Source organism: Halichoeres trimaculatus, unplaced genomic scaffold (genome assembly GCF_033239565.1).
Source record: "Halichoeres trimaculatus isolate MK-OKI-2021-1 unplaced genomic scaffold, fHalTri1.1 fHalTri1_scaffold_13, whole genome shotgun sequence".
NCBI lineage: Eukaryota > Metazoa > Chordata > Actinopteri > Labriformes > Labridae > Halichoeres > Halichoeres trimaculatus.
In genome coordinates this window covers 7,112,040-7,138,849 of record NW_027437191.1, presented here as the reverse complement: position 1 = coordinate 7,138,849, position 26,810 = coordinate 7,112,040, and the positions used below count along the sequence as shown (strand labels likewise).

At 39.1% G+C, this 26,810-nt stretch overlaps 4 protein-coding genes across 4 annotated transcripts in view; 2 read left to right on the top strand and 2 right to left on the bottom strand.

The window, feature by feature from the left end:
- Positions 1–4,419, bottom strand: part of cenpe (centromere protein E) — a 50,610-nt gene extending 46,191 nt beyond the window's left edge. Inside the window, exons 1-5 of the mRNA XM_074684803.1 lie at positions 4,246–4,419; positions 2,144–2,256; positions 1,970–2,059; positions 1,762–1,880; positions 1,561–1,680 (exon numbers count right to left, since the gene is read on the bottom strand). Of these exons, the coding sequence (XP_074540904.1) occupies positions 1,561–1,680; positions 1,762–1,880; positions 1,970–2,059; positions 2,144–2,256; positions 4,246–4,301 (498 nt within the window). The 5' untranslated portion in view covers positions 4,302–4,419. The remainder of the gene's footprint in view (positions 1–1,560; positions 1,681–1,761; positions 1,881–1,969; positions 2,060–2,143; positions 2,257–4,245) is intronic.
- A 462-nt stretch (positions 4,420–4,881) lies between these two features.
- Positions 4,882–16,394, top strand: ddx51 (DEAD (Asp-Glu-Ala-Asp) box polypeptide 51). The gene is made up of 16 exons (XM_074685683.1): positions 4,882–5,160; positions 5,510–5,859; positions 7,236–7,405; positions 7,490–7,640; positions 7,737–7,882; positions 7,958–8,029; positions 8,277–8,383; positions 10,803–10,911; positions 11,003–11,148; positions 11,800–11,989; positions 12,078–12,193; positions 12,287–12,403; positions 14,299–14,400; positions 15,575–15,638; positions 15,738–15,872; positions 16,267–16,394. The coding sequence occupies exons 1-16, from the start codon at positions 5,138–5,140 to the stop codon at positions 16,288–16,290; spliced, it is 2,022 nt and encodes a 673-aa protein (XP_074541784.1). The 5' UTR covers positions 4,882–5,137; the 3' UTR covers positions 16,291–16,394.
- Positions 16,344–19,356, bottom strand: smim8 (small integral membrane protein 8). Its single transcript, XM_074685684.1, has 2 exons — positions 19,059–19,356; positions 16,344–16,778 (listed from the first exon to the last, which is right to left on the bottom strand). Exons 1-2 carry the CDS (start codon positions 19,185–19,187, stop codon positions 16,620–16,622), a joined length of 288 nt encoding a protein of 95 aa, XP_074541785.1. The 5' UTR covers positions 19,188–19,356; the 3' UTR covers positions 16,344–16,619.
- A 3,891-nt stretch (positions 19,357–23,247) lies between these two features.
- Positions 23,248–24,036, top strand: gjb7 (gap junction protein beta 7). Its single transcript, XM_074685341.1, has 2 exons — positions 23,248–23,954; positions 23,988–24,036. Exons 1-2 carry the CDS (start codon positions 23,248–23,250, stop codon positions 24,034–24,036), a joined length of 756 nt encoding a protein of 251 aa, XP_074541442.1.
- The last annotated feature ends 2,774 nt before the right edge of the window (positions 24,037–26,810 follow it).

The following is a 26,810-nucleotide window of genomic DNA, read 5'->3' as shown; positions in this document are numbered from 1 at the left end:
TAGCTTGAGGGGTCTGAAAACTCTCTTAATATGGCCTCCGCTCTATTTAAAATACCACTCTTTGATCTTTTTTAAAATTAAACGATTCCTCGAGGCGGAGAAAATTACTCGAGTATTTTTTGTAATCGAGTACCTCGAATCATTCGAGGAATCATTTCAGCTCTAGACTTGTTCATATGTTTAAGTATCCTTTAGTATCCATGCTTTCCATGTTAAATTGCAATATTGGTCCAGAAAAGTCGCAATTATATTATTTTCCTAAATCATTCATCCCTAGTTATAATTATCAAAGAAACCGATGCCAGCCGCCATAACCTAAATAGTAGCCTACAACACTGTTAGAGAACAACGTCACTTCTAGCTGTAATCTCCACTCTCACTTGGGATTGCAGCATGTACCAGCACTTCCCACACTCATACGCAATTTGTGCCCAAGGAGGGAGACACAGCATTGATTTTTTGAGAAATGTGCTTTCAAGTGCGCCTCTTTACTTGTGACGTGATCCCAGGACCCAAGTTCTTCCTCCACAGGGCTGAGCCAACAGGAGGCTCTGTCTAGGTTTTTTTAAATCCACTTTGTTCATTGTTTTGGTCGTTCTGCCAAACCAAACTGCTTTTGTAAAAGGACACCAGGAAGTGCTGACAGCTGCGACTTCGTCCACCATCAAAATCAAACACATTGAGAAGTAACATTAGCAGCATGGACAGTCAACAGAACATCAATTGTCATGTGAATTAGGTACATTCAAAAATTTTGAAGTTGTGTCACAATTAATCTAATTTTGCTGAGTTTCATCATCATGATATGAAATTAATGCCAAGACTACACATTTCTTAATCCAGTCCAAGTTATGTGATCAGCTGATTCTACTGTCCATTCATTACAAGGAGCACAGAGCGCTTTTCTTTCCTCATCTTTTCCCATTTTTGTACCAACCCATCACAGCTTTCAGGAGACTGCATCATACCTAGCAACGGGGTTAACCACACCTTCTCAATGAGATCAAAGTCTCTGTCTCCTCCTCGCTCAGAGTTGCTATGAGAAACTTCCTGAATCACTGAGTCAAGAGTCTTTGCTGGCAACTTTTAGGCTGAGTAAAGAGCTCTCTGAAAAGCTTTGTGAATACACACCAAAGACTTTTCAGGGTTTGTGGCTTCATTCAGTCTAAACTTTATATGAGACTGAGTTCATACTTCAAGTTTTTAAACTTGGTGCCACCACAATTTTGAACTGAGTCATCCCAAAAGAGTGAAGCTGTCAGCCCAGATGCTTTGGGTTTTAAAAGTAAGCAGAGACATTCAATGGTCTGATTGAGCTCGGCTGTTTGACTTCACATGTGCAGATCATCACAGAAAAAAATCCAAGCTTTCAGAACTCTATTCCTGTGAATACAGCCCTAGAGGTCTGCAACAGCTATTAAATTAGTCTCTAGTCATGTCCCCAGGCGTCACATTTAGTCAAAAAGAGATTTTTTCCTTCAGATTTATGTAACGTGCAAATTAAAAAGAGGTTTGGCAGGATTATGTCAAGATAAATTTGAATCTCAATCTTCTACTCACATTGATTGCCTCTCTAACTTCCAGAGGTTTTCTCTTCCAGCTGTCGACGAGCAGATCTGTCACAGTTTCGTTGTAGATCTCCATGTAAGAAACCCTAAGGAGGAACTCTTTCTTTGGACACTGCAGGGAAAAAAGAAAGTCGGTCTAAATCAGGAGAATCACGAAACAAAAAATGCAGCTCATTTCCAACAGGATACTTACAGTTTTGATAGTCTGAAAAACGTCTTCCACAGCCAGAGGGATCACTCCAGGTGTGCTGTTACTCCCCATCATGGTGAATGTCTTTCCCGAGGAGGTCTGCCCATAGGCAAAAATAGTCCCTGTGAAACAGACACAGAATAATTACACATGCATGAAAACTGTGCAGTGAATATGAGCTGGCTGACTGTATGAAGTTTCTATCACTCACCATTATATCCTTCAACAGCAGAAACAATCAGAGGCTTTGCAATGTTCTGGTAAAGCTGATTGGTTGTTTCATCAGCTGTGAACACTCGGTCTGTGGTCAACAGAGGAGAGACTTTAATATAAAGCTAACTACAAACACATATTCTGTGATTAATATCTCTGGAAATGAGAGTACCATAAATAAAGCTCTTTGTAGAACTCCCATCATCGATCTGCTGAATTGATTTCTTGTCAGCTTTCCAAAACAGCTGGACGGGCTCTGCATTCTCTGACTCTGAACTTTCCTCCCTGAAACAAGACGCAAACATGAACAACATTTTCAACAGATTCATATAGAGCAAAAATGGGTTTATGACTTGTGGTCAACCTGGACTGGATTTTTATCTGCTGATGCTCATGTAAGTTGTGGTAATTCTGAGCTTGCGCCAATAAAGGCAACCTGACTTGGTAGAAATGCTTTCAGCTTTTATATTTTACCATTGATGTCTCTGTGGGAGATATGTGCTTGAAGCGTGAAGTCGGTAAATATGCATTTTGTGTTAGGGCCCCTGATGACTGGAACAATCTCCCTGTATTTATTCGCTCTGTGACATCATTAACCTCATTCCATATGGCTCTACTAACATATCTTCATAATACCTGCCAGTGTTTCTAGTTTGCTTGAATTTGTTTGTTTTAATTACTTTGCTTTGTGCAACCACAAATAAACTTGGCCATGTAATTTTTTTTTTTTTTCTGGAGTTACTTTGCTTTGTACAACCTTAAATGGACTTGGTCATGTGACTTTTCACTTTTGTTCTGGTTGCTTTGCTATGTGGGACCATAGAGGAGCTTGGTCATATGATTTTTATTTTTTTTTGTCTTTGAGTGACTATAAATTATTGTAATGGCATTATTACTGTAAGGTTTTTTATTTGATGTAGTGTGACGTTGATATTGTTGGGTGGGGGAGGTGAACAAGCAGAGCTGGTTTGTGTGTATGTTTGTGTGTGTGTGCTGTTATTTTCTTGCTTGTTGGGTTTATTTGGATTTGTTTGTTTGTTGTTATTTTGTTTTGTTCATTTTATTATTATTTTTTTATTGCTGTTTATGTTTACATATACTTTTTCATGTGTATATATAATTTTCTATCTTGTATTATGCTATTCTGCTCTTTACGTTGTTTTGAATCTGAGGATCCCCTCGAAAACGAGATCACTTATCTCAAGGGGCTATTCCTCGTAATAAAGAAATGTTAAAGAATGTGCTATATAGCAAGTTTGCACTTTTGTGTGCTTCAAAGAAAAGTCTTAATAGGAAGATGCCTCATCTCGTAGATGTGATCCAGAATATTTCTTTGTATTCTAAAATTTTTGTGTTTTTTTTTTTTTTTTTTATAACTTTGCTGGAAGGTGCTGCTGCTGTGTTCTCAACCAGGAAACACTCTTAAAACAGATTTTTCCTATTAATAAGGTCTACTTGTTCAGTTAAAATCAAATAAATTAAAAATTGACATTTAATCTTTTAATATTGCACTGTCAGTTTCCCTGTGAATGTACCTGTTGTGGTTATATGTATGATGTGCTGTGTTTTCAACAGGGGTGTTGTCTCCACTATATATTTTTCCCTTTCAAAATAAATAAGCAAATAAATGAACAAATAAAAGAAATCGATATTTAAGTAGTTCCTTTTTTGCAGCCAATGAAATACAACTCAGCAAGTAGTCATCCTATATGCATCAAAATCACCGAAAATATTTATCTCACTCAGTGCCATGCTTGAAATGGATTCTTGATCTATTTATTTAGTAACTTAAGAAACAAAAAGGAACGCTCAGTTATAACACATTTAGTAATATTTTTAATGCGTGCCCAGCCTGATTTTGACACTAACCTCATTCCATAACTTGTTTAACCTAAAAATGGGTTGGAAAACCAAAATGCAGTAGTACTCATTGTTTTGAAAATCGAAACTAACATTATCGTGATGTAAACATAGGACTAAAAGTAACTCTTTTCTGTCAAGTACCACCTTAAAATCTCAATTGTTTTCTTTGCCGCCTGATGACAAACGTTAGAACTGTAGCACTGCTGTAACAAAAGGTCGAATAAGTTCAAAACAATCTGTTTTCTGCAGAGAATATATACGTTTACCTGACAAAAGTTTAATTATACAATAATTATCAACCACTTTGTTGATTCTGATATAATTTGAAATCACAATATTATCCTTTAGCAGCTAACAATCAACATTAGCACTACAGCTAAGTGTCAGACTGAAGGATGTGTAGCTCCTTACCTTTCAATGAGCGGACGGACTCGAACACAGACCTTAACCGCTGACTCTTCTGTCATTTTCTTTTTATTTGTATTTTCCCACTACACTATAAATCATTCTCTTTGAACGTGTTAAAAAATAAAAAATATTAGCACTCCCTAACTACTACAACCACACGACGTAACGACGTTTGAATTTCGTTCAACTGCAAACACTGCTTTCTTATTGGTGTACGTCACTGGGAGGACGGGATCACTTTTGGCATGGGGGTGTTCTACAGCTTATTTTTATTTTCTAAAGTGATTTTTTGAGAATAAATGGAAGAATTTAACCAATTATTGCTCGGATATTTCTTATTATCAATTGAGCGAATTTATTAGGCGCATGAAGAAAGTTAATCGTATGTTCAAGGCAGCGTAAAATATGGGAATGTGGTCGCGCCCGGTCAGTGACGATAAAATCGCTACCGGTGTTATGACTGAACGAGGGACCTTACTAACTGACGACTTGCAGCTGAAGGCTTTTTTCTTTATTTAAGGGTGTCTAGTTAGAGACGACACACAATTTTGTAACACCTTTGAACAAATAACACCCATTAATGCTAAAATAAAATGGGAAAAATATTCTTCACAACAGCTGCTATTAGCCTACCACGAAAACCGCCGTTGGTTAACAGGGTAGCCTTTTGAATTGTAACACCAGCCTGTGTGACGTCTATAACATGCGCCCGATACAGTATGGGGAACACATGAGAAGAGGGCTGAAAACGAAGTTTATCGATGATAGGATTTAGAAGAAACAAAGCTGATTTGGAAATGTTTCAGCGCTGATATATAAAAAGTGTTAAAGAATCCTCGAAAATTAATCGCCACAAATATTTCATAACGTTCGTGAGGAGTCGAATCAAGGGGGAATGTCCCTGTTTCTTGTGAACAGGTAGGGTGTTTTTTGTATTTTCTCATAACTGTGTCACTCACTTTTGCTCTCTCTGTGTGTCACATAACTGCACGCCTTCGTAGAGTCAGAATAATGTGTATGGGATTTTACATATGTATGTGTAACTGTATCAGGCTGAAAACATTTTAGAAGGTAATACAAAATTAAAAGAAAGTGACTTAAATCTTTGTGTGACAACACTATTTCATGCTTTTTATGATTCTGTTGGTGACAGAGATTTTTTTTTTGCCATAATACAAAATGTATGTTGTTCAAAGAGCTGTAAACTGACATAGGAGCTGACTTAATAGTCTGTACCATGTCTTTAACTCTGTCCTGGGCCTCACAGGTATCTTGGGGAGGAGGAAGATGGCAGCATCTCAAAGGAGTCTCGTTCCCAGGCGTTGCTGGATAAACTGAAGCAGAAAGCAAAAGAAAAGCAGCAACAGAATTTCACAGAACAGAAACAGGAACCCGAAGAACAGAAACAACAACAACAGAAAGTGAAAAGAAAAAGAAAAACTGACAATGAGGGCAGTGAAGAGTGTCTGCGTCCTAAAAAGAAGAAATCAGAAGTAGGGAAGGAGTCTGTCTCAGACTCTGATAACCAGGATGAACCTGTGGAAGAGAAAAAGGGCACAAAGAAAGCTGCTAATGAAAAACAGAAGAAGAAAAAGAAGATAAAGAAGGATCAGTCAGGTTTGTGCTTGTGCTCATAAACACTCCTCTCATGTTGTAACCCTGTAATTCACAAAAAGTACATTGTTTGAACATAGGCATATATCAGCCCTGTTGACAAACATGCCATGAAACCATGTTTGTAGCTGATGTATATCTGCACATTTTGCAGCACTTTAATGTTGGAAAGCTTGTTAAGAGCAGCTGATTCAAAGAAGAACAGAACAAGTCATACACTCTGAATTCTTTCCATGGCCATGATAGAAATATGTGGAACTACCAACCCCCTCTGAGAAATGCTGGCAAAGAAAAAAGACCAGAATAATTAGAGAAGTGTTGTATTTCAAGTATGACTATTAGTCCTTTTTTTGTGCATATTACAACATGACATAAGATCTTCATCACACCTTCATTTTGTCTCTTGAAAAGCTTTCCTCGGCAGGGTTTGATTTTAGCTGACAGCAGAAAGCGGAGTCCAATGGGCTCGAGTAGGATAAAATGTGTTTTATTATACTTTTTCTTTTAAAGCCAAACTAATGGAGTTTGACACTAGGACTGAGACGATACGCTTTTCTTATTATTTAAATCTATCACGATTTTTGCGGTTTCGATTCGATTCAAATTGCGATTCTTCAATGATTACCATTTTTGCGATTTTTAGTTTGCTTTTTCAACACCATACCATGTGAAAAAGTTAAATGATGATGAAAATATCTACAGACTATATCAGGGGACATATTCTCTCATAAAATGCACATCACATGAGTCAGAGAGAAACATTTCACCCTCTGCTACCCTCTGCTGGAGAAAAGAGGAAACTTTTTTCCAATCCAGTTTATAAACAAAGACTGAAATGGGGAATTAAAAAAAAACACTTTTTGACAGAAAACCCTAATTTTGATATCATCAAACAAAAAATCCTGATGTATTGTATTTAGATTTTTTCTCCCACCCTTATTTGACACTTAGAAACAAGAACTAAAATTAAATTTCTCACTGCATTAACCCTGCTGTTTTCCTCATCTCTAACAGGAAGTGTACTAATGGTTTGATTCCTGAGGGAAATTTGTTATTTTTTGGCTCCTACTCCTTTAAATCCCTCAAAGTTGACATTTTTTTGAAAAAATATAAATAAAAAATTAAATTAAATTATGTTATTACATTCTGGGCTGGGTTGAAAAGAAGCTATCTGATCAGCTTTTTTATTTATCTATAAATTACAACTGCAGCAGTTCCTTTACCATTCAGCTCTGCTCTCTATTAAATCATGTAACCAACACACTCACTCCCAGTCATGACTCACCTCACAGGTTCCTCCCTTTTCTTTAAATTAACTCCTAAATGTAAAACTGGATTGTCTGAGCATCTTTGTCTGAATGCCTGTCTCTGGATTTTAGGAGGTCCAGATGGAGGTGCTGTGGAAACACCTGCAGCAGAAAAAAAAGACAGGGAGGACACGGGAGGAGAAAAAGAGAAGGCAGAGACAGAAAAAGAAACACAGAAACAAACGTCTGCTCCAACTGGTTTCACGGTTCTGGGAGGGTTTGAGAACAAACCAGTGCAAAAGGTAGAGTCATCTGTTGATGGAGCTAAATGGATCTGAGTGGATGTGGAGAAAAACCCACTGTGTGAGACTTTATTCTGTTCACAGGTTCACAGAGTCTTGCCTCAGTGGCTCGCTCAGCCTGATGTGATTCACAGAGACATTAAAAGTAACCTGGTCCCTGTCTCTGACATCCCGGGACTGTCTGCCCAGTTGGTGAAAAAAATACAGAGTAATGGGATTCAGCATCTTTTTCCAGGTAGTAAGAGATAATAGGTAATAACAAAGATCATACTGTAAATTTACTTGAAGTGTGTCCTGAAACTGAGAAATTAAAGTTCTGATCATCTCACAGTGCAAGCAGAGGTCATCCCGGCCATCTTGGAGAGTTCACAGATGGGGTTTCTGATTGGCCAAGGAGGCTACAAGCCCAGAGATATCTGTGTGTCCGCGCCAACAGGCAGTGGCAAGACTCTGGCATTTGTCCTACCTGTCATACAGGTGAGCACTGCTCATCCATGTGTGAAGATGTCAGATGTTGAGAAACAACCCCAGGCTGACTGAATGTGTTCCCAGGTGCTGATGGAGCGGGTGGTGTGTGAGGTTCGGGCTCTGGCTGTGCTGCCGACCAAAGAGCTGGCTCAGCAGGTCAGAGACTTTAAAAACACACACTCTCTGCTTTCATTACTCTGACTTTGAGGGTCAGGTGTAAGAACTGTAGTCATTTCTAGTTTCTGTTTGAAGAGCGTGTATAGCCTGAGCATCAGCAGGTCTGTATGGAGAAAAACAGACAGGAGACAGTTTTTAAGTTTGAGATCAAGTTGACCCAAAAAATCAAAGTTTAATTCTGTCCACACAGTATATTTAATACATTAATTTTTTTTTGAATGTGCAGGTTTGTAAAGTGTTCACATCGTACGCTGAGGGAACCAACCTGAAGGTGGTGATGTTAGCCGGTCAGAAGACGTTTGCTGCAGAGCAGGAGTCCCTCTCCAAGCTCAGGTGAGTCTGGTTTCAGATTTAAAGGATAGTTGTTAAATGAATGATTCTCCTGACATGTTAACTATTAAAAGTACATCACACAGCCACACCTCAAATAACTGAGCTGTCCCTTTAAGAGGAGAACATTTCTCCTCCTCAATAACTGTGATCACAAAATCACCCTGGTCATATTAATAAAGTGGTTCAACCTCTTGAAGATGGTGTATCCTGCTTTTACAAGTTTCAAACATTATTTAAATTAAAACCAACGCTGGATGTTCAAATGAAATGAGTGCAGACTTTCAAACCTGTACATTTATATATTGGAGAAATTCCTGAATCTGTCTCTGAACTGATCAATGGTGTAAAAATAAAATGAGATCTTCATGTAGGGATGGGTACCGAATTCGGTACTTTTAGTGTGACCACCGGCCATACTCTCCAGCTGGGGATCGGCGCTGCAGGGGGGCAATCGTGCTTAAGCACGGTACGTTTTGGAGGGCCAGTGTGACCTCGTCCTTTTAGGTACAGACCGAATTCTGTCAAAAGTACCGGGTACTGATTCATGTAAAATCAAAAGGTATCATGTTTAGGTACCTAAATGTATCCTTGTGACTGTGAGGAAGTGGAAGAGTAGGTGATTTTTCATACTGGACACAAACACAGCAAAACAAGGTTATATGTTGAAGAATACATATGTCAAATTGAAAAAAAAAATATATATATATATTCTTAAAAAAGGAGATATTTTTTACCACATAAACACAAAAAAGTACCGAAAATTGGTACCGCTGAGTACCAATACTGATTGCCAGGTACCGGGTATTGGTACCGCATCGTTTCAAACGTGAAAGGTACCCATTCCTATCTTCATGAGACTTGCTGAAATTATGAGGTCATCACTTAAAGCCGTTTTTAAACTTAAACATTGACTCCACATGTTAGTGGCTGATGTAGCTTTGAGCATTTCATACTTCTGTGTCGATGTTTTCATGTTGCTCAACAAAACTCCTCTGAAGCTCATGAAGGCAGTGTGGTCTGTATGATCATCAGATCGTCTGTGTCCAGTCCTGCGACGCTGTCTGCTCTCAGTGGGTGTTGTCAGACCCTTTTTGCCGGTGCTGAAGCATCTCTAAATGTTCTCCCAGCACCCCTAAAAATATTACTGCTGTGTGACCAACCACATTTTTAATTAAGCAAGCTTTTTGCAAAATTTTTTCTTACTTGACAGTTTAGAGGATATTAAGATCTTAAGTTTACCCAATCAGAGGTGCAGCTCAGCTGACGTAGGGATGGGCACCTTTCACATTTGAAAGGATACAGTACCGATGCCCGGTACCTGGCAATCGGTACTGGTACTTAACGGTACCAGTTTTCGGAACTTTTTGGTGCTTATGTTGTAAAAAATATCAATTTGTTAAATATTGTTTTTTTTTTTCAATTTAACAAATGTATTTTTCAATATATAACCTTGAAATGCTGTGTTCATGTCCAACATGGAAAATCACCTTCTCTTCCACTCCCTCACGGTCAGAAGGATGCATTTAGGTACCTAAACATGGTACCTTTTGATTTTGCGTGACTCAGAACCCAGTACTTTTGATATTATTCAGTTGGTACCTAAAAAAGTACCTTATTTGGTCCCCATCCCTAAGCTCACGTGACTGACAGGTGCCCTATAGCTGTACTCAAAGCGCCTATCACTTCCAATATGGCTGCAACAGCCGATCTGCTTCAAAAGTCTGGTTCAGAAACAGACGAGTGACATCAGAGAAACTACTTCCTTTAATTATACAGTCTGTGGCTGATTCCTGAAATGTTGTGAATACAGAACACGAGTCTGCTCAGCGGACCAATCACAGGGTTTTTCGTTCCACAACAATTTGGCACATTATTAAGTTACACTTGAGAGAAAGTTCAAATCAGTCTACAGGCGCAGGCTTTTGCAAGTAAAAAAAAGGGCATCACAGACCTATGGCATAGGGTACGCCGTCCATATGACGCAACAGTATAAACCAGATTACAGACGGATACGACCTGATCCAACCTACAGCCTGTTTCCTGCTCCATACGCTGTCCTGTCCTCTCAGGTCAAAGGTGTAACTGAGCTGAAATAAGGGTTTAAAAAACACCAGTGTGAGAAAAATAGGGATTATTGTTAACTGTAAATCACGTAAAGATACTCTAGTGGTCCAAGGAGGATGGAAGAGACTAAAAAGAGCTCAATGCTCCTTGAAATTCCAAGAAATCACTTTTATACAGAGTTTTTATCGCAGCCTTGTGCCTTCTTAAAGATGAAAGACACTGAAGAGACAAAATGAATATTAAGGAGCTCTAACTGCTGAGCCAAACCTTCACACACTTAAAACACAATTCAGATTTTCATATCAGTTTATTCAACGTGTGTTTCTCTTTTCTCATTTTCCTGGTTTTCCACCAGAGGCGGGATAAGACGCAGTCAAGCAGACATCGTTGTGGCCACCCCGGGCCGGCTGGTCGATCACATTAACAAAAATTCAGGCTTTAACCTGGAACACCTCAGATTTCTGGTGAGACTTAATTCTGAATACTCCCTGCTAACTGTGAATAATCTAAAAAAAAGGAGCTGCAGATTTTAATCATGTTGATTATTTGATCCAGATTATTGACGAGGCCGACAGGATGATTGACAGCATGCACCAGTCGTGGCTCAGTCAGGTGGAGAAGGCGGTGTTCAAAACAGGAAGTGGAACAGACGCCACGTCCATCTTCAGACGGACTGAAACCACACACGTCACGGCGGCCAGGTGAGTCTGTTCACACCTGAAGACATGACGAGGGAGTGTGAGGGCACTGTTTTATCGCTACTGTGGCTTTAGCTGATCCGGCAGGTTTGCAGCAGTCATTGTGTCTCTGCAACCAAACTTAACTGAAAAACCAAGAGGTGCAGACAGAGGCAGAACAGTGCTCCTGTGTTCTGTGAGGTTCAATCCTTGATTTTGTGATTTAAAGGTGCCGAATGTGGTGCACTGCAAAAAAACTGAAATCATATCAAGTGTTTTTGTCTTAATTTAAGTAAAAATTGTCTTGTTATACTTGATATGAGCCACATTCAATTGATTAATCCAAAAAAAAAATGTTTCAAGTTATTTACAGACAAAGAAAAGAATTGCTCAAAGCTAAAAAAATGTCTGATTACGAGTAACTTTTCTCTTGTTCCATTGGCAGATTTTGGTAACTTGTTACAAGCATTTTTTCTTTTAATAACTTGAAATAAGATTTTTCTGGAGATGATTGTGGCTCAGATTAAGTCTAAAAAAGGAATTTTCTACTGAAAATAAGACAAAAACACATGATAAGATTTCAGTTTTTTGCAGTGTGATGTGAAAAAGCAAAACGTTCTCTGTCGTCTTCGACCCACACAGAGTTTATATTTGACCCCCTGTTCGTCCTCTCAGTCTGTCTCCTCCTCAGATGCCTCTTCAGAAGCTTCTGTTTTCAGCCACGCTCACACAGAATCCCGAGAAGCTGCAGCAGCTCGGCCTCCACCAGCCCCGACTCTTCAGCTCCATCCACAGCCAGACCGGCTCCACGCCAGCTACCCCCACTCAGGCACAAGACCGCTTCGACTTCCCCCAGGGACTGACGGTAAGAGGCTGCTTTAAACTCTGAAAGCATGGTGCAGAAACTAAAGACCTGTTGGTTTACTCTTGCCACCCTCCCTCTGTGTTTGTAGGAGTATTATGTTCCCTGCACGCTTAGCAAGAAGCCCCTCCTCATCCTCCACTTCATCCTGCGCCTCAAGCTCAGCCCCATCCTCTGCTTCACCAACTCCAGAGAGACAGCCCACAGGTCAGTCCCACTAAACCCTTAAAGTCCACTTCCTGTCCACTTCTTGTCCACTCCTCCTGCAGCTGGACCTGACTGTTCATCATTACTCTTCAGGCTCTTCCTGCTGCTGCAGCTCTTTGGTGGCGTTCAGGCGGCAGAGTTCTCCTCACGACTCTCTCCTGGTGAGAGGAAGAAGACGCTGAAGGAGTTTGAACAAGGAAAGATCCAACTGTGAGTGTGTTTTATCTGTGTGTGTGAGAGACAAAGACAGAGAAAAAGATTATGCAGGGTGTTGTAAAAAAAAACAGCAGAAATATATGCGAGTTTAGATCATTTCTCTATCAGCACACTCTGTATGAGGGTGAATTTTCGGCAAAATTTTTACCTTTTAAGCTGTTAAACTCAAACTTGCTTAGTTTCATGTTATTAGATGAGTGAATTACAATTTGATATGCACATTTTTCTTTCCTCATTAGCAAATTCTTTTAACTCTCAAGAAATTCAGGCGTCGTTTTTGTTTTTGATATCTTGGATTCAGACATTCTTCTGGACTTCTCAGGTGAATGTGGCTCATTTTGAGTCCAATAAGAGAATTTTAGCAGAAATGAGACAGGACACTTGCTTAGGTTTTAGTTTTTTAGGGCAGTGTTTCTCAAAGTGTGGTCCCAGGACCCCAGAGGGTCAGCGAACCATTGCTTGGGGGTCCGGGGAATAACTTTCAAGAAATTGTAAAAGTGTGCTTTATCATCGAAAAAGCAACAAACTGGGATCTCTTGCACCAATAAAACCAGATATTTCTTTCCAGTACTATGGCCCATTTCAGCTTTGTGCCATGAGTTCAATTCTTATTTGATTACCTGCTTTCCACCAAGCAGTCTGGTTTAGTGCAGTATGGTTTGGCTCGTTTTGTACAGTTAAGTCTGATCCCGTTTGCGTTTCCACAGCAAACTGTGCCCTCTCTTGTTAGGTGGCATGTAAGCCGGATGCCAACAGCCACAGCTAAATAGTAGCGTGACACCGTAGCAGTGAGACAATGTACCCTGCTAATAAATCAAACAAAGAAGAAAAACGTGACACAGTAAACAAAGAGCATAGATGGAAGACATCCAGCATTTTGTCCTCTCTGTGATTGACATGTAGCTCTTTGATACAAAGAACAATCAAGCTTTGTTTCAGAAAAGTCTGTGTGCCACCAGGAGAAATGCAGCCGCTGTAGCACAGTAAGTGACGATTCTTTCGACCAATCAACCGTCTGCAGTGTTGTTGCTCCACCTTCTGAGAGCAGATCGGTTCAGTCTGGCACCCATACGAAAGGGTCCCTAAAAGTGGGATGGCTTGTCTCGGTTATTAAGGGATCTGTCCCGGGATAAGTCAGTGGAAACGCAACAAAACATGTGCCGTGTCGAGACGAATCCGAAGCGGTCTGCTTGGTGGAAACGTGGCTTTTGTGACCGGTTGATCCGTTCATACACTACAACACAGCTACAAAACAAAAAGACATTGTGGTTCAGTAGCGTGCACAGACTTTTTGAAGGGCAGGGGCAAAAAGAAGAAAAAAATGCAAATACAACATCTGTCATTGTCACCAGAGAGAGCAGTTTACCATATTTAACCATCCAAATGGGCGGTTAAGTAGGTTTTGCCAACCAGAAGGGTGCTTTAGCGCATGTTTCCCCCACTCTCTGTGCACACCACTGACAAAATTAATTACTTGAAAAGTATAAATGTAGCTTAATTTTGTTGTTGAGAAGTTCATCATTAGATAGTATTAATATTACACTTATTGATGTTATGATAATGAAGGGGTTCCTGCAAAAATATCTAAGCTGAAAGGGGTCTAAAATGGTCTAAAAAAAGTTAGAGAACCCCTGTTTCAGGGTATAAAATAAGTACAGATTACTGCCCCATAAGCAATGAAGTCTTTTTCAAATCATTTCCAACAGTAAAGGAAAACTTGATACCTTCCATAAAGTGACAGACATATCCTCTCTGTGAACGTTTTTTGTACCCTGATATGAAGTGTGTTCGATTTTTTAAAAATGTGACATTCATTGACAGACTAATTCAGACAGCTGGGTCATTTCTTGTATTGTCTAAGTAATTTAAGTATTCATGTCCTTCTGCAGGTTGATCAGCACAGACGCAGCCGCCAGAGGCATCGACATCACCGGGGTCAAATGTGTTGTAAACTATGATGCGCCACAGTACATCAGGACGTACATCCACAGGTCAGCTTTAAATCACATATTTCCAGTTAATACCTTTATGGTGACTGTCCAAACCTTTTCAGGTGATGTCCTTTATGCATGTTCATTATCCAGAGCAATTTATTACCATGGGATGAAAATTGATTACTTCATCTGCTGTTAAACTTAAATGATGCCTTTTTATGTTCTGTGTTCTGGGAAGAACCATGTGCTCCTGTCATCTTCTAACACAGGGTGAATCTCAAAGCATTAAACTGCAGTCTCTTCTCTCCACTGCGGTACAATGAGTAATTCCTGTGTCACCATATTAGGTGACGTCCCAAAGTGTTAATTGGGCTCAGAGAAGAGAGGAAACACAAGATCTGGCTTTGTGGAAGTCTTGTTATTGACAGACACACCCCCCCATTTGGAATATCACTCTCTGATTGGACGCTGCAGCGGCTCAGACTTTTTTAAAACTTCACAAAAACACAACAGAGTTTAATGAGAGAAAAGACGAACTGAAAACAGGAACAGAGGATCGTTCAGAAACGGATCATAAAGCTGGAATGAAAAATGGGTTTGATGTGAGTTTAAAGCACAAAATACATAACCATTATCAAATCAATAAAATTAACCAGGTTATTAATAAGTTTCGCAATTTATGATCAGATGCACTCAGGATGATGGCTAAATAATTAATAAGTAATCTTATAACGGAACATTTTGCCGATGGAGTGATCTGTGAGCTTCTAAACTGCACATAGAATGAACAGAGTGTTTTTGTCATGGTAACATGTTTGTTAAACAGGTTACTGTTTCTGTTTGATCAGAGTTATTACAGCGCACATGCCCAGATGCACAAACAGCTGTTAGAACTGACTGACAGATGAGCTAGAGGTAAATCAGCTGATGCCGTCATCACTGAAACGCGTCAAGGATGTTCCATTGCTCTAAAAACGAATCTCCTCCATCCTCTCTCCTTCATTTTCTTGCATCTCTTCCATCATCTCTGGTGGTGGAAGCAAGGATGAAACTTTGGAGCTTTGGGTTTCACCTTTACCTGCTCTCATTTAACCCACCTAGTGCTAGATTAGTGGTAGAAACAGCACCATCTAGTGGCCAACAATAATCATACTAACAGCTCCTACATTCATGCTTCATTCCCTCCATCTTACGAGGTAAAAATCAAGATCAATCCTCTGTTTTTGTTCAGGATCGGGAGAACAGCTCGAGCAGGGAAAGCAGGCCTGGCCTTCACCTTTCTACTTGGGGTTCAGGTGCGTGTAGATAAATGAATAGAGGACAGACTCAAATAATAAGAGGTGATTCATAAAAAACAGTGAAAAATAAAAGTGTTTCTGGTTTGCTCAACTCAGGAGAAGGACTTCCTCCGGATGGTTCAGGAAGCAGGGAGTCCTGGAATTCAGAAGCAGATCGTCAAACCAGAGAACCTAAAGAGTATGGAAGCCCGGTATGAACAAACACTGCAGGAGCTCGCTGACGTTATCAAGGTAACCACAGAAATTTATTGTTAATTCTTTTTTGTCCCACTGTTTAACTTGTCCACTCTTAACTGTACACATGGAACAAAGTCTTTTCAAACTGGATTAAAACTCAAGAAGCAAGTCAATGTGTTTCACCTTCTGCACATACCTGCAAATCATGAGTTCATCGCACAAATGTGCTCCTCAAAGGGTGTACATTCTGCTTTCCCATATTTAACATGGATTTAAATGAGCAATAACCAATGTTCAAACTAAATGTGCAGATTTTGTAATATCTACATATTCATTTGTTGTAGAAATCCCTAAATTTGCTGAAATGATGAGGTCATGTAAGAGAAATTTAATCAGACAGCTGTGGGTTTTAACAAAATCAACTACAGTGTCATTTTTTTCTCTGCAGGGGGAGAAAGCCAAAAAGCAGTGACTCTGACCCTCTCCTGTGAGCGGACATCTGACCCGTACAAAGATCACGCTGTGAAGTTTTTCATGTTCTTTAATAAATCATAAAAACTCTGTGAGAAAATTATTGAACACAAGTTTTCAACTCAAGACAAGGAGCCGAGGTCGATACATGAAGCCTCAGGAAACGCCTTGTTGTCTGCTTTTCATCGGTGCCGAGTCACTTGGCGATACGCTCTGGATTAAACCAGCAGATCTACTGTAAAGACAGTTAAACTGAAGCACAGAGAGAAAACACCACGGGCTTCAATCACTCAGTCCATCTATCACACACAGTGTCTGTGTGTGATAGTTTTAGTCCCATTTAGACGTCTTCCTCCTCATGTATCTCTCTCCCTCGCTGTCGACGGCCTCATACAGCTGCTGGTCGTTCTCCTTCATGGCGTGCATGTAACCCAGGTAACCCACACACAGCGTGATGGTCACCAGTCCAAACGCCATCACAGGTTTGTTCTGCAGCACGACACAGCTTTGTGTTAGTAATGACAGAAAAGATGAGCTGATTTTCAGGCCTGATCACAAAGACATTAACATTTCTCACTTCATCTCTTATTCAGTTTGACTACACTGACCTACAAAACAATCCACAGCATGAATGAATCATAATAATTTAGATCTGTTCTAACAGAGCCTGGCTGGTATGAGTTTTTTAGAAACTGAAGACTGAGGGGGGAAAAATCACAGAATAAAAGAATTCAGTTTTGGACTGAAATAATGGAGATCTCTCGCTGTAAGCAGTTTACAGATTGTGAACTGAAGGACCTCAGCTACCCCTGCTTCTTCAGTTCTCACAAAAAAAAGTGTTACTTGTGAAACTGTATGTCTGCAGCAAAGGAATGTCTACAAAACTTAGATTGAAACATGTTGTCCTATTTCAAGTTATTAAACTTAAAATAATGCCTGAATTGCTTGAAAAGAGTAAAAACATCTGCCAATGTGGTAAAATACATTATTTACTGCTTTAGTTTCTCGCATGAAAACATTTTTATTTCAAGAAACTTTGACAAGCTTTTTTGTGGAGGTCAGAGGTGTAAAACAGAAGGCATGGGACACAGAGTGGTCCACCTTGGGGTACAATGGGTGCGTCTCAATGCATTAACTTCATGTCTCCTCCACCCCATCTCCTTCGCGGCACCGAAAGTACTTTCCCAGTCGCCATTTTGAAGACTGTCCCAAAGTGATAATTGCGCTTGGAGGAGAGAGGAGAGAGGATGGAGGAGACTGACTGGAGGAGTTATGATTGAGGAATCACAGGAGCTGGCTTTGTGGAAGTCTTTTCACTGACAGACACGCCCCCATATGGAATATCACTCTCTGATTGGGCGCTGCAGTGGCTCAGACTTTACATAAAACTTCACAAACACAACAGAGTTTAATGAAAGAAAAGACGAGCTGAAAACAGGCACAGAGGATCGTTCAGGAACTGGTCATAAATCTGGTATTTAAGTGTTCGCTGTGAGTTTAAAGCACAAAACACTGAACACAACCATCATCAAATCAATATAACAGAGGATTAATACAGAAAACTGACTGATAAATAATATCTTCCTGAGACACAATAAGGTGGGTTATATTGATAAGTTTCAGAGTTCACGATCAGATGTGCTCTAGATAAGGGCTGAATAATTCATAAATAATTTAATAATTACTCATTTTACTGGTAAAAACACGTCGCTTCATATGACGCTCCAAAGGAGAGGATGTCCCATTGCTCTAAAAACTAATCTCCTCCATCCTCTCTCCTCTCTTCGTTTCCTTGCGTCTCTCCATCATCTCTAGTGGGAGGGACTAAGACGCAAGTGGAGGAAGGAAGGATGGAACTTTGGAGCTTTGAGACGCACCCAATATGACATTATGTCTGTCTAAGTGTAGTGTAGGAATGACAGAAGAGCAGCTCCATGCACTGCCCTGACTTTTTCTTTTTTTTTAAAATAATTGTTATCATTTCATTCACACAGTATTATTAAGAATCTTTATTCTTAATAGTTGCCTCTTTAGTTTGTATGGTGACGTGTGTCAGGTGGTCAGGATTACTACACAGATGCGGGAATGGAAATTAATGTAAAAGTAAGTTAATGTTTTCAGATTTGGACAAGCTATTTTGATTCCAAGTAAAATAATAATAATAATAATAATAATAATAATAATAATAGTAATAATAATAATGATAATGATGATGATAATAATAATAATAATAATAATAATAATAATAATAATAATAATAATAATAATAATAAAACGTGGTTAAAATGTGCAATTAATTAAAATGAACAGTAAAAGATACTTTTGAAGGACAGGATTAATAACCATAAAATTAAAAAAGAATCTGAAAAGCTAATAACCACATCTAGATAAAAGGAAGAAAAAAACATTAGAAAAACATAAAACTGCAAAAATTAAAACAATTTAAAGATAAAGGATTAAAGAACCTTCCAGAGATCAAACATTAAAACTAAAGTAGAAAAAAAAAAATTCAAAGGTTTAACATACTCAGCTAAAACCTCATGTGTTTTTTACTGTACAAACAAAAAAAAAACTAGAGGTGAAGCTTTCAAGCTAAATTAACAAGTTAAATAATGAAAAAGGATCCATTCTCTTCTACCACATCGAGTTGCATGTTATGCTAGCTTTATAGAAGCTACATGTGAAGCTAGATTTATTGCAGTAAAAAGATTTCCCGCTGCAGTCTTTAACCAAACACTTAATGTGTGATGATGAAAGTGAAAGTCTTACAGGTTTTATGAAGAGTTCAGGGTTGACAGCTCTGAACAGTGTGGTGGTCTGAGCTCCTCTCAGCCCGGGGGTTCTGGAACCTTTCTCCCCGGTGGCCTCCTTCCCTTTACCGGCCTCTTTCTCCGCCATGTCCGCTCGGCCGATGCTTCGCCGGGCAGCTCAGTCAGTGAATCTAACTATGTGAAGGCAGTGGAGGAGATATAAACATTACAGAGCTCTGAGCTAATGTTGTGATGAATCCATAGAGGCAGACATGTTTTGAAGTCAAAGAGGACGAAGACGAAGAGACAGGAGAAGAAGAAAGTGGTTGGAGGATCACAGCGCCCCCTGTGGCCACGGGTGGGGACTGCACTCCTGGGTGTATGTGACGTCTGTATCATTTGTACACTACAGCCCACTTCCAAAAAGATTGGATGTTGATTAAAATGTGAATAAAAATAGAGTACAGCGATTTCTAAATCTCACAAACCCACATTCAATATTCTATACAGAACAAAGATAAAAAATGATGTTTACATTAACACATTTAACCTTTTTTTTTTTTGTGAAATATGTATCAGCCCATTTTGAATATAATAACACCTTTCGATTAAAATTGGAACAGGCCCCTCTTCTTTTAAAAATAGTATGTAAACTTCAAGGGGGACAGAGGAGTCCAGTCTCTGGAGTTTTAGAGTTGACTTTTTTCCCATTCTTATCTGATGTAAAATCCATGCGTTATCTTTAAATTAAACCCTGAGGTGATATTTTTGAACTGTGGGTGTAAAGCTCTGACAAACAGCAGACAGAGGACTGAGGTTACCTCATGTATTATCCATTACCTTGCGCGTAAAATGACCTCAGCTCATCAAAGTTACATGTGTGAGTTCAGAGCAGGTGGAGAATCAGGAAACAGAGCACAGAGCCCTCTTCCCGCACACAGAGCCACAGTCTGATCAGCTGCACAAAGTATTTGCATTAGATGGCTCCATGGAGATGCTGTCTGTGCGTGAACACACACACAAACACGCACACACATGCCTTTTTCTTACACACATTCTTTTCTTTATGCATGTTTTACAGGTTATCTGGGGGAAGTTTCTGTCTCACGTGATTTCTTGTAACCTACAGTAAAACTCCTGAAAACAAAACAGAAAGTGTGATGGTTCTGATATGACACATGACGATGTAAAAATGTTTGTTGTAAGGTTAGGCAAGGTGTGGCTGCTTGCCTGCAGGTGTGCAGAGAGCAGAGCGTACACATACACACACTCTCACACACGCACACACACACTCTGAAGTGCCCGGCACCACCTGCTGTCAGCGCACACGGAGGACACATCTCAGCAGCATCACAGGTAAGTTCTCTTTTCTCTCTTTCATTTACAAAACACATTAACTCACCTCCTTTAAAATGATTTCAGCCTTCAGAATAAGAGTTTCCACAGGCTGGATGAAGCAAACTTAATAGCTTTGATCCTCCAGGCTACTGTAGGGATGAGCTCTGTCTTTATATTTGCCTAAAAAATGCAGTGACTGTCACAGACAAACATCTTTTCTGTTTGTGCGACCACAAACATTTGATTTTGTTCAAACATTGATAAGTTGACACTGAATACTTTCTTTAATTTCTGGGTTTTAAGTTTCACAGACTGCTTGATTTGCTTGTGAAGCCTACAAAAATTTCCAGTGAGGTAAGAAAAATTGACATGTGTTGTTACACAGAATTAAAACATCCTCCAAATTCGAAAACTTTAATTGTATTAATAGTATTTTTTCTTATTAGCAGATTTTGTTTTATTCTCTACAAGCAAGTCAGGCATTATCTTGTCTTTTAAAATCTTGATATAAAGTATTTTTCTGGACTTGTCAGATGCGTGGGACCCATTTAAAGTCTTTTTTTTTTTTTTTTTTTTTTTTTTTTTACAAAAAAGGTCCTAAAAAAAATCTTTGCCTTACAATAAGTTATGTAATATTTTCCCTGGGTTACAATTATTAAAGAGTTTTCTGTTTCATAACAAGTAAATGAAAATGAAAAAGGATGATGTTTTTTATGTATAACCTGGGCCAAAATCTAGACCTCTTCTTGAAGTCTATCTCATGAAATGACTGTGAAGGCTCAGATTCAGTGACCAGAACAAGAGCTCCAGTGAAGCCTCCCAGCTCTGAAATTAAAGTCAAACACTTTGCGACAAACACACATCTGAGAGTTCTCCTCGTGTCTTTGAATCTGTTTTGTGTTCCTACCCTGTCTCTGATATTTACCCAACAGCAAACCGTGTTAGCCTGTGTTTAATAACCAGCCAGGCGTAGGCTGAAACCTCCCCGAGGCGGCTGCACAAAACCAACAGACAGACAGAGAGGTGTTGATAACAGTCAGATAGATCCGACTGTAACAAAGGATACTAAAGCAGGTCTGTGATGAATGCTACAGGGGAATAAAATCAGACTAATGCAGTACTTAAACTTCAGGAAAGGAAAACATAGTGAAGCCAGGCTAGTTTGTTAGCATAGATCCCTTACGTTATAAATCACGAGCTGATCTTAAACACATTATATGGATCAAAATGAGCTTAAAGTAAGTCAACCTTTAAAAAGGTGGAACTGTACCACATGTTGTATCATGATCAATATATGCTCATTTTACATTTAACATCCAGTGCCAGCTCTGAAAACAGAGGACGAGGTCATCCCTGTGTCCACTTTGAACTTCACTCTGTAAACTCCAGAAACAAGAAGACCAGTTTCTGAAGTTTAGAAAGTGAAACATCCCATTTTGATCAGCAGCTCAGGCTTACCATTTTTATGTATTGATGCTACAAATTTTGAGTAATAAGTCAGGACTGCAGACAGGTCAGTTCAGCTCCTGGACTCTTCTACTACAGAGCTGTGATGCTGTAGTCTGTGCAGAATGTGGTTTGTCATGGTCTCTCTAAAATCTGTGAGGTAGTCTTTGAGGAAGTCTTTGAGGAAGTCTTTGTCTCGTGTTGCTCCTAAACCTGTAAATATTGTTCAGCTGTAATGGATTCTTCACAGATAGAAAGAGTTTTTATAATGTGCAGATGATATCAATGCTTATTACGTTTACTGTGAATTATGTAAGAGGCATGAAGAAACAACGGGGGCAAAATAACAGAACTAAGTAAAAAAAAAAAAAAAAAAAAAAAAAAATAGGATAAAACAGCAGTCAGACAGTCAAAGTCAGACAGAATAAAATGAGAGAATAAAAGGAATCAAACCAGAAAAAGAGTAAAACTGAATAGAGTATAACAGAATCAAAGAAAACTGAAATATTAGGAATGAACAGACAAGGTAGAAAAAAAATACAATAAAATTAATAAAAGATAAATAGAACAGGATATAACAAATGAGAACAAATGAGAATGAACAAGAACAGAGTAAAGAAGATTTACAAACAAAGTTTTTTGTTGTAAAAGCAAAAAGAACAGAGCGAGTAAGAATAGAATCAAAGAAAACAGAATAGATTAAAAAAGTAGAGATAAGTACAATAGAATAGAATAGAATAGAATAGAATAGAATAGAATAGAATAGAATAGAATAGAATAGAATAGAATAAAGCTTAATTTCATAGAAAAAAAACAGAATGAAATAGATGGAAACTAAATGGAATCAATGACAGCTTAAAAGAACAAAATAAATAGTCAAAGTAAAAAAATATCAACAACTAGTTTTAATATGATAAAAGAAAAGAAAAGATTAGAGCTTAAAAGAATAAAGAAAAACGTACTAAAGCAAAACAAAAACAAATGAAATTGAACAAAAATATAAATAAATGACAAGTGAATTGAACAAGATAATGTGGAACCATAGAAAATGAATTAAATTATCTGAATAGAACAGAATCAAAGGAAACAGAAAAATTTTAGTAGATGAAAACACGCTTGATAGAACAAAATAACAGAACAGAGCAAAATTATATAGAATGAAAAAAAAAATAAAGAAAACTGAAAACAATAGAGCTAAATAGAATAGAGTAGAAGACACTTAAATAGAGCTATATTATAATATAATATAATATAATATAATATAATATAATATAATATAATATAATATAATATAATATAATATAATAAAATATAATATAATATAATATAATAGAATAGAATAGAATGGAATAAAATAGAATAGAACAGGGTTAAAAATGAATCCTGACTGTGTGTTTGTGCTCTGACAGCAGACTGGGACAAAGATGAACTGGGGTTTCCTGGAGAATGTTCTCAGCGGGGTGAACAAGTACTCCACTGTGATTGGTCGGATCTGGCTCTCCGTGGTCTTCCTCTTCAGGATCTTGGTGTACGTGGCGGCGGCGGAGCAGGTGTGGAAGGATGAGCAGAAGGATTTTGTGTGTAACACCCGTCAGCCTGGCTGTGAGAACGCCTGCTTCGACCACTTCTTCCCCATCTCACAGGTGCGTCTGTGGGCGCTGCAGCTCATCATGGTGTCCACGCCGTCCCTGCTGGTGGCGCTGCACGTGGCCTACAGGGAGCACCGGGAGGCTAAGCTCAAGAAGAAACTGTACAAAGACAAAGGGAGCATTGACGGAGGCCTGTTCTGCACCTACGTCATCAGCCTGATCTTTAAGACCACCTTCGAGGTCGGCTCTCTGCTTGTTTTTTACTTTGTGTACAACGGCTTCGAGGTTCCCATCATGCTCCAGTGCAGCGAGAGCCCCTGCCCCAACACTGTGGACTGCTTCATCTCCAAAGCCACAGAGAAGAAGATCTTCCTCTACATCATGGGCTGCACCTCCATCCTCTGCATCCTGCTGAACTTCGTGGAGCTGGTTTACATCGGCTGGAAGCAGCTGTGGAAATACCTGACCAGGCGGTACGTCCCCATGGAGGAGAAGAAGCCCTGCCACAGCAGGCCACCTGTCCCTATTGTCAACCAGTTTGTGTCAGCTGATCCCTCAGCAAACACAGTCGACAGCAGCACACAGCCAGCACACACAGCTGAGAACCAGACAGTCCGGTCCTGAAAGGTTCAAGTTACCAGCGAGGAAAACCACAGCGAGGGCTCCGATTACCTGAAAAACCAACACGGACTCTGAGCCTCATTTAAAGACACCCTAAAAAAAAAAAGTTTTATAACCGTATTTACTGGCCTTTACTCCAACAGCTGAATGTTTCCACGAGAGAGGTTCACATCTGTGATCTGTCACTGAGCGATCTGGAGGCTGTTCTGGTTTAAATAGCATCTTGCTGATGTGCAACAGGTCTGTGTCTGTAGAGAGCTCTTCTGTTAGACGCAAAGAACCCCAACCAGAAGGGAGTAAGGTTTTAAAGAATCCAAGAATATTTTTTTACAAATGAAAAAAGACAAAGTTAGCTGTAGATATCTGCGGCTCAGGAGGAGTTTTTTACAGTAAAAGATAAAAGACGTCAGAGCGATGTTATCTGTCATTGCTCGCAAATCTTTACTGCTACATATTTTGGATGTTTACTAAACTGACTAGGTCTAATCATGCATTGTAGAGGGGGTATTGTGCTTTTTTAAATTCTTTGTATTATCCCTCTCGTGGTCCTGTAGTATCTTTGCCTGATTTGTATTTCTAAAGAAATCCCCATTTTTTTCTCACCTGTTTTAGAAAACAGCCCTCATCTGAAACACTTTGATTTAGCTGCTGCCTCTTTAAGACTCCCTGCTCCACAAACCCCCTTCTCTCTGATTGGCCAGCTTTCTGAAAGCTTGTAGTAGGCAAGGTTATGGGCAGACCTTGGTGTTTGGGGCCCGCCCCTCCAACATGTCAGTTAGGAGAGCCTTGAGGTTGCTCTATGCTTGACACATCAATGCAGGTTTGTGCGGGCAAATGATGTCATTTTAGCAGCCTCGCCCCCTTGTGTGGTTCATTTTATGCAGAGAATTACCGTGACGCACACTTCCAGAAATGTTTAACTTCCGGACAGACTTGGTGGAACTCCTCGTGTCGGAAGTAAAAAAAAAAATACTGGCTTTTATATAAGTCATCAAACAGATTCCACCATGATTACTGTTTGAACACTTTCTGACGTTAAATTGTGGCAACATTTTTTGGCAAAAAATTTGTTGTAAACAATGTAAAGAACTTCTTCTCTTCTAGTGTTGTTAGACATGCATTTGCAATGACTTAATTTCAGCAAGTCTAGTGAAGATCTCGTGACAATCTGGTGAAGATCTTGTGCGTTGTATTTTCTAGAAATACCCCCTCTTTAAGATGCACTGTGGAAGAGGCAGGTCTATAATTCCAGTGGCTTCAGTGTTGATCGCACTTATTTTACTTCAACACTTTTCTTTCCTTGGCCAAATTACTTCTTTCATTAAAATATTGGCAGACATAATACCTTGTTATAGCAAGAAAATACCCCGTTGAAGACATTTGAGATATTATCTGTGTCCCAGTGAGAAAACATACGAGACACGCACTCGTCCCTGGCACGCCAAAGGAATATTGAAAATATTTACATCATGTGATAACAGCCATAATATGACTACAGAATTAACACACTGGAGTAGTGAGTCTGGACACAAGCTTGTAAAACTCTAGAAGAAGCATTAACAGGCCTAGACCTGCTAACGTTTCATTCACAAAGACCCAACACCAGGACAAGATGAGGAGTCTGGTCTTTTCTTAGAATATCAGAGACCCCTCAAGTGGGTCCAGTCCACAGATACTCAGAATTATGTAAAGTTCAAGGACTCTTGTGTTAGTCTTCCTTTTGTTTCCCCTCTCCATTCCTTCTCTACTCTGATAATCCAGGACATTAGTCTGTTTTATAGAATCAAAAATATCACATTAAAATCAATTTCTCAGAAAAAATGAACACTTTTAAAAGTAAGCAAGCATGATAAGAACCAGCTGTGACTGACGCCAAGTTTGAGAAACAATTCTTGGACCAGATTATTTTGAAGGAAGGTTAAAAATAGAAAACTTGGGAGGAAAAATGTGAAATTTCCAAGAAAAAGTCAAAGGTTCCTGATAATGAAGCCATAAGAAAGTCTTGCACTTACAAGGTTAAAACAGAACTTTTTTTTTTTTTATCTTGGAGGGGAAAGGCTGTAGTTTTATCAGGTCTTATCAGACAAGCAGCCAGATGCCTTCATTCAAATGTTGTTCAAGGATCATCAAATGAGACCAAAAAGTGGTTGCAAAAGTCTGCAAAAGATGTCCCCTTCTTTAAAACAGACATCATGGATTCACAATCCTAAGTGTGTGGTGCTAATGTGCTAAAAAAAGGTATTGCATTATTTGGGAAACCCGAACAAAAGTTTATTTTCAAAAAATTCTTCAAGCCCTCTATCTAAACTCCTCTAATCCGTCCATTCAGTGTGTGACGTTGGACAGATGTGAAGCATCAACGCAACAAAGCTCTCTTGAAATGACCTGATGTCTAAATATTTTACCAAATTAACAGTCAAGCCCTCCTCTTGTACCTGAATTTTATCATCAACAGTTAAATTTTGGACTCCAGAGTACATCAGAAATGGAAATGAGTCAGTTGACAAAAGAGGGAAAAAAACCATTAACCATTAAAGAGGGGGTAATGAGTTTTTTTTCCCCCTCTTAAGTCTGTACACTATCTGACTGGTGCCCCTGCTTTAAAAAGTCAATTTCCCCTCACACTGGTGTTTTAAAAAACCCTTCTTTTGACATGTAGAGGTTTACAAATCTGCACACATTTTTTTTTTATAAACATCCAGCACTGCATCTTCATACCCCCTCTTTAAAATATGAGAAAGCAGAATACCCCCTCTTTAAGCTTCAGCACTTTAAGA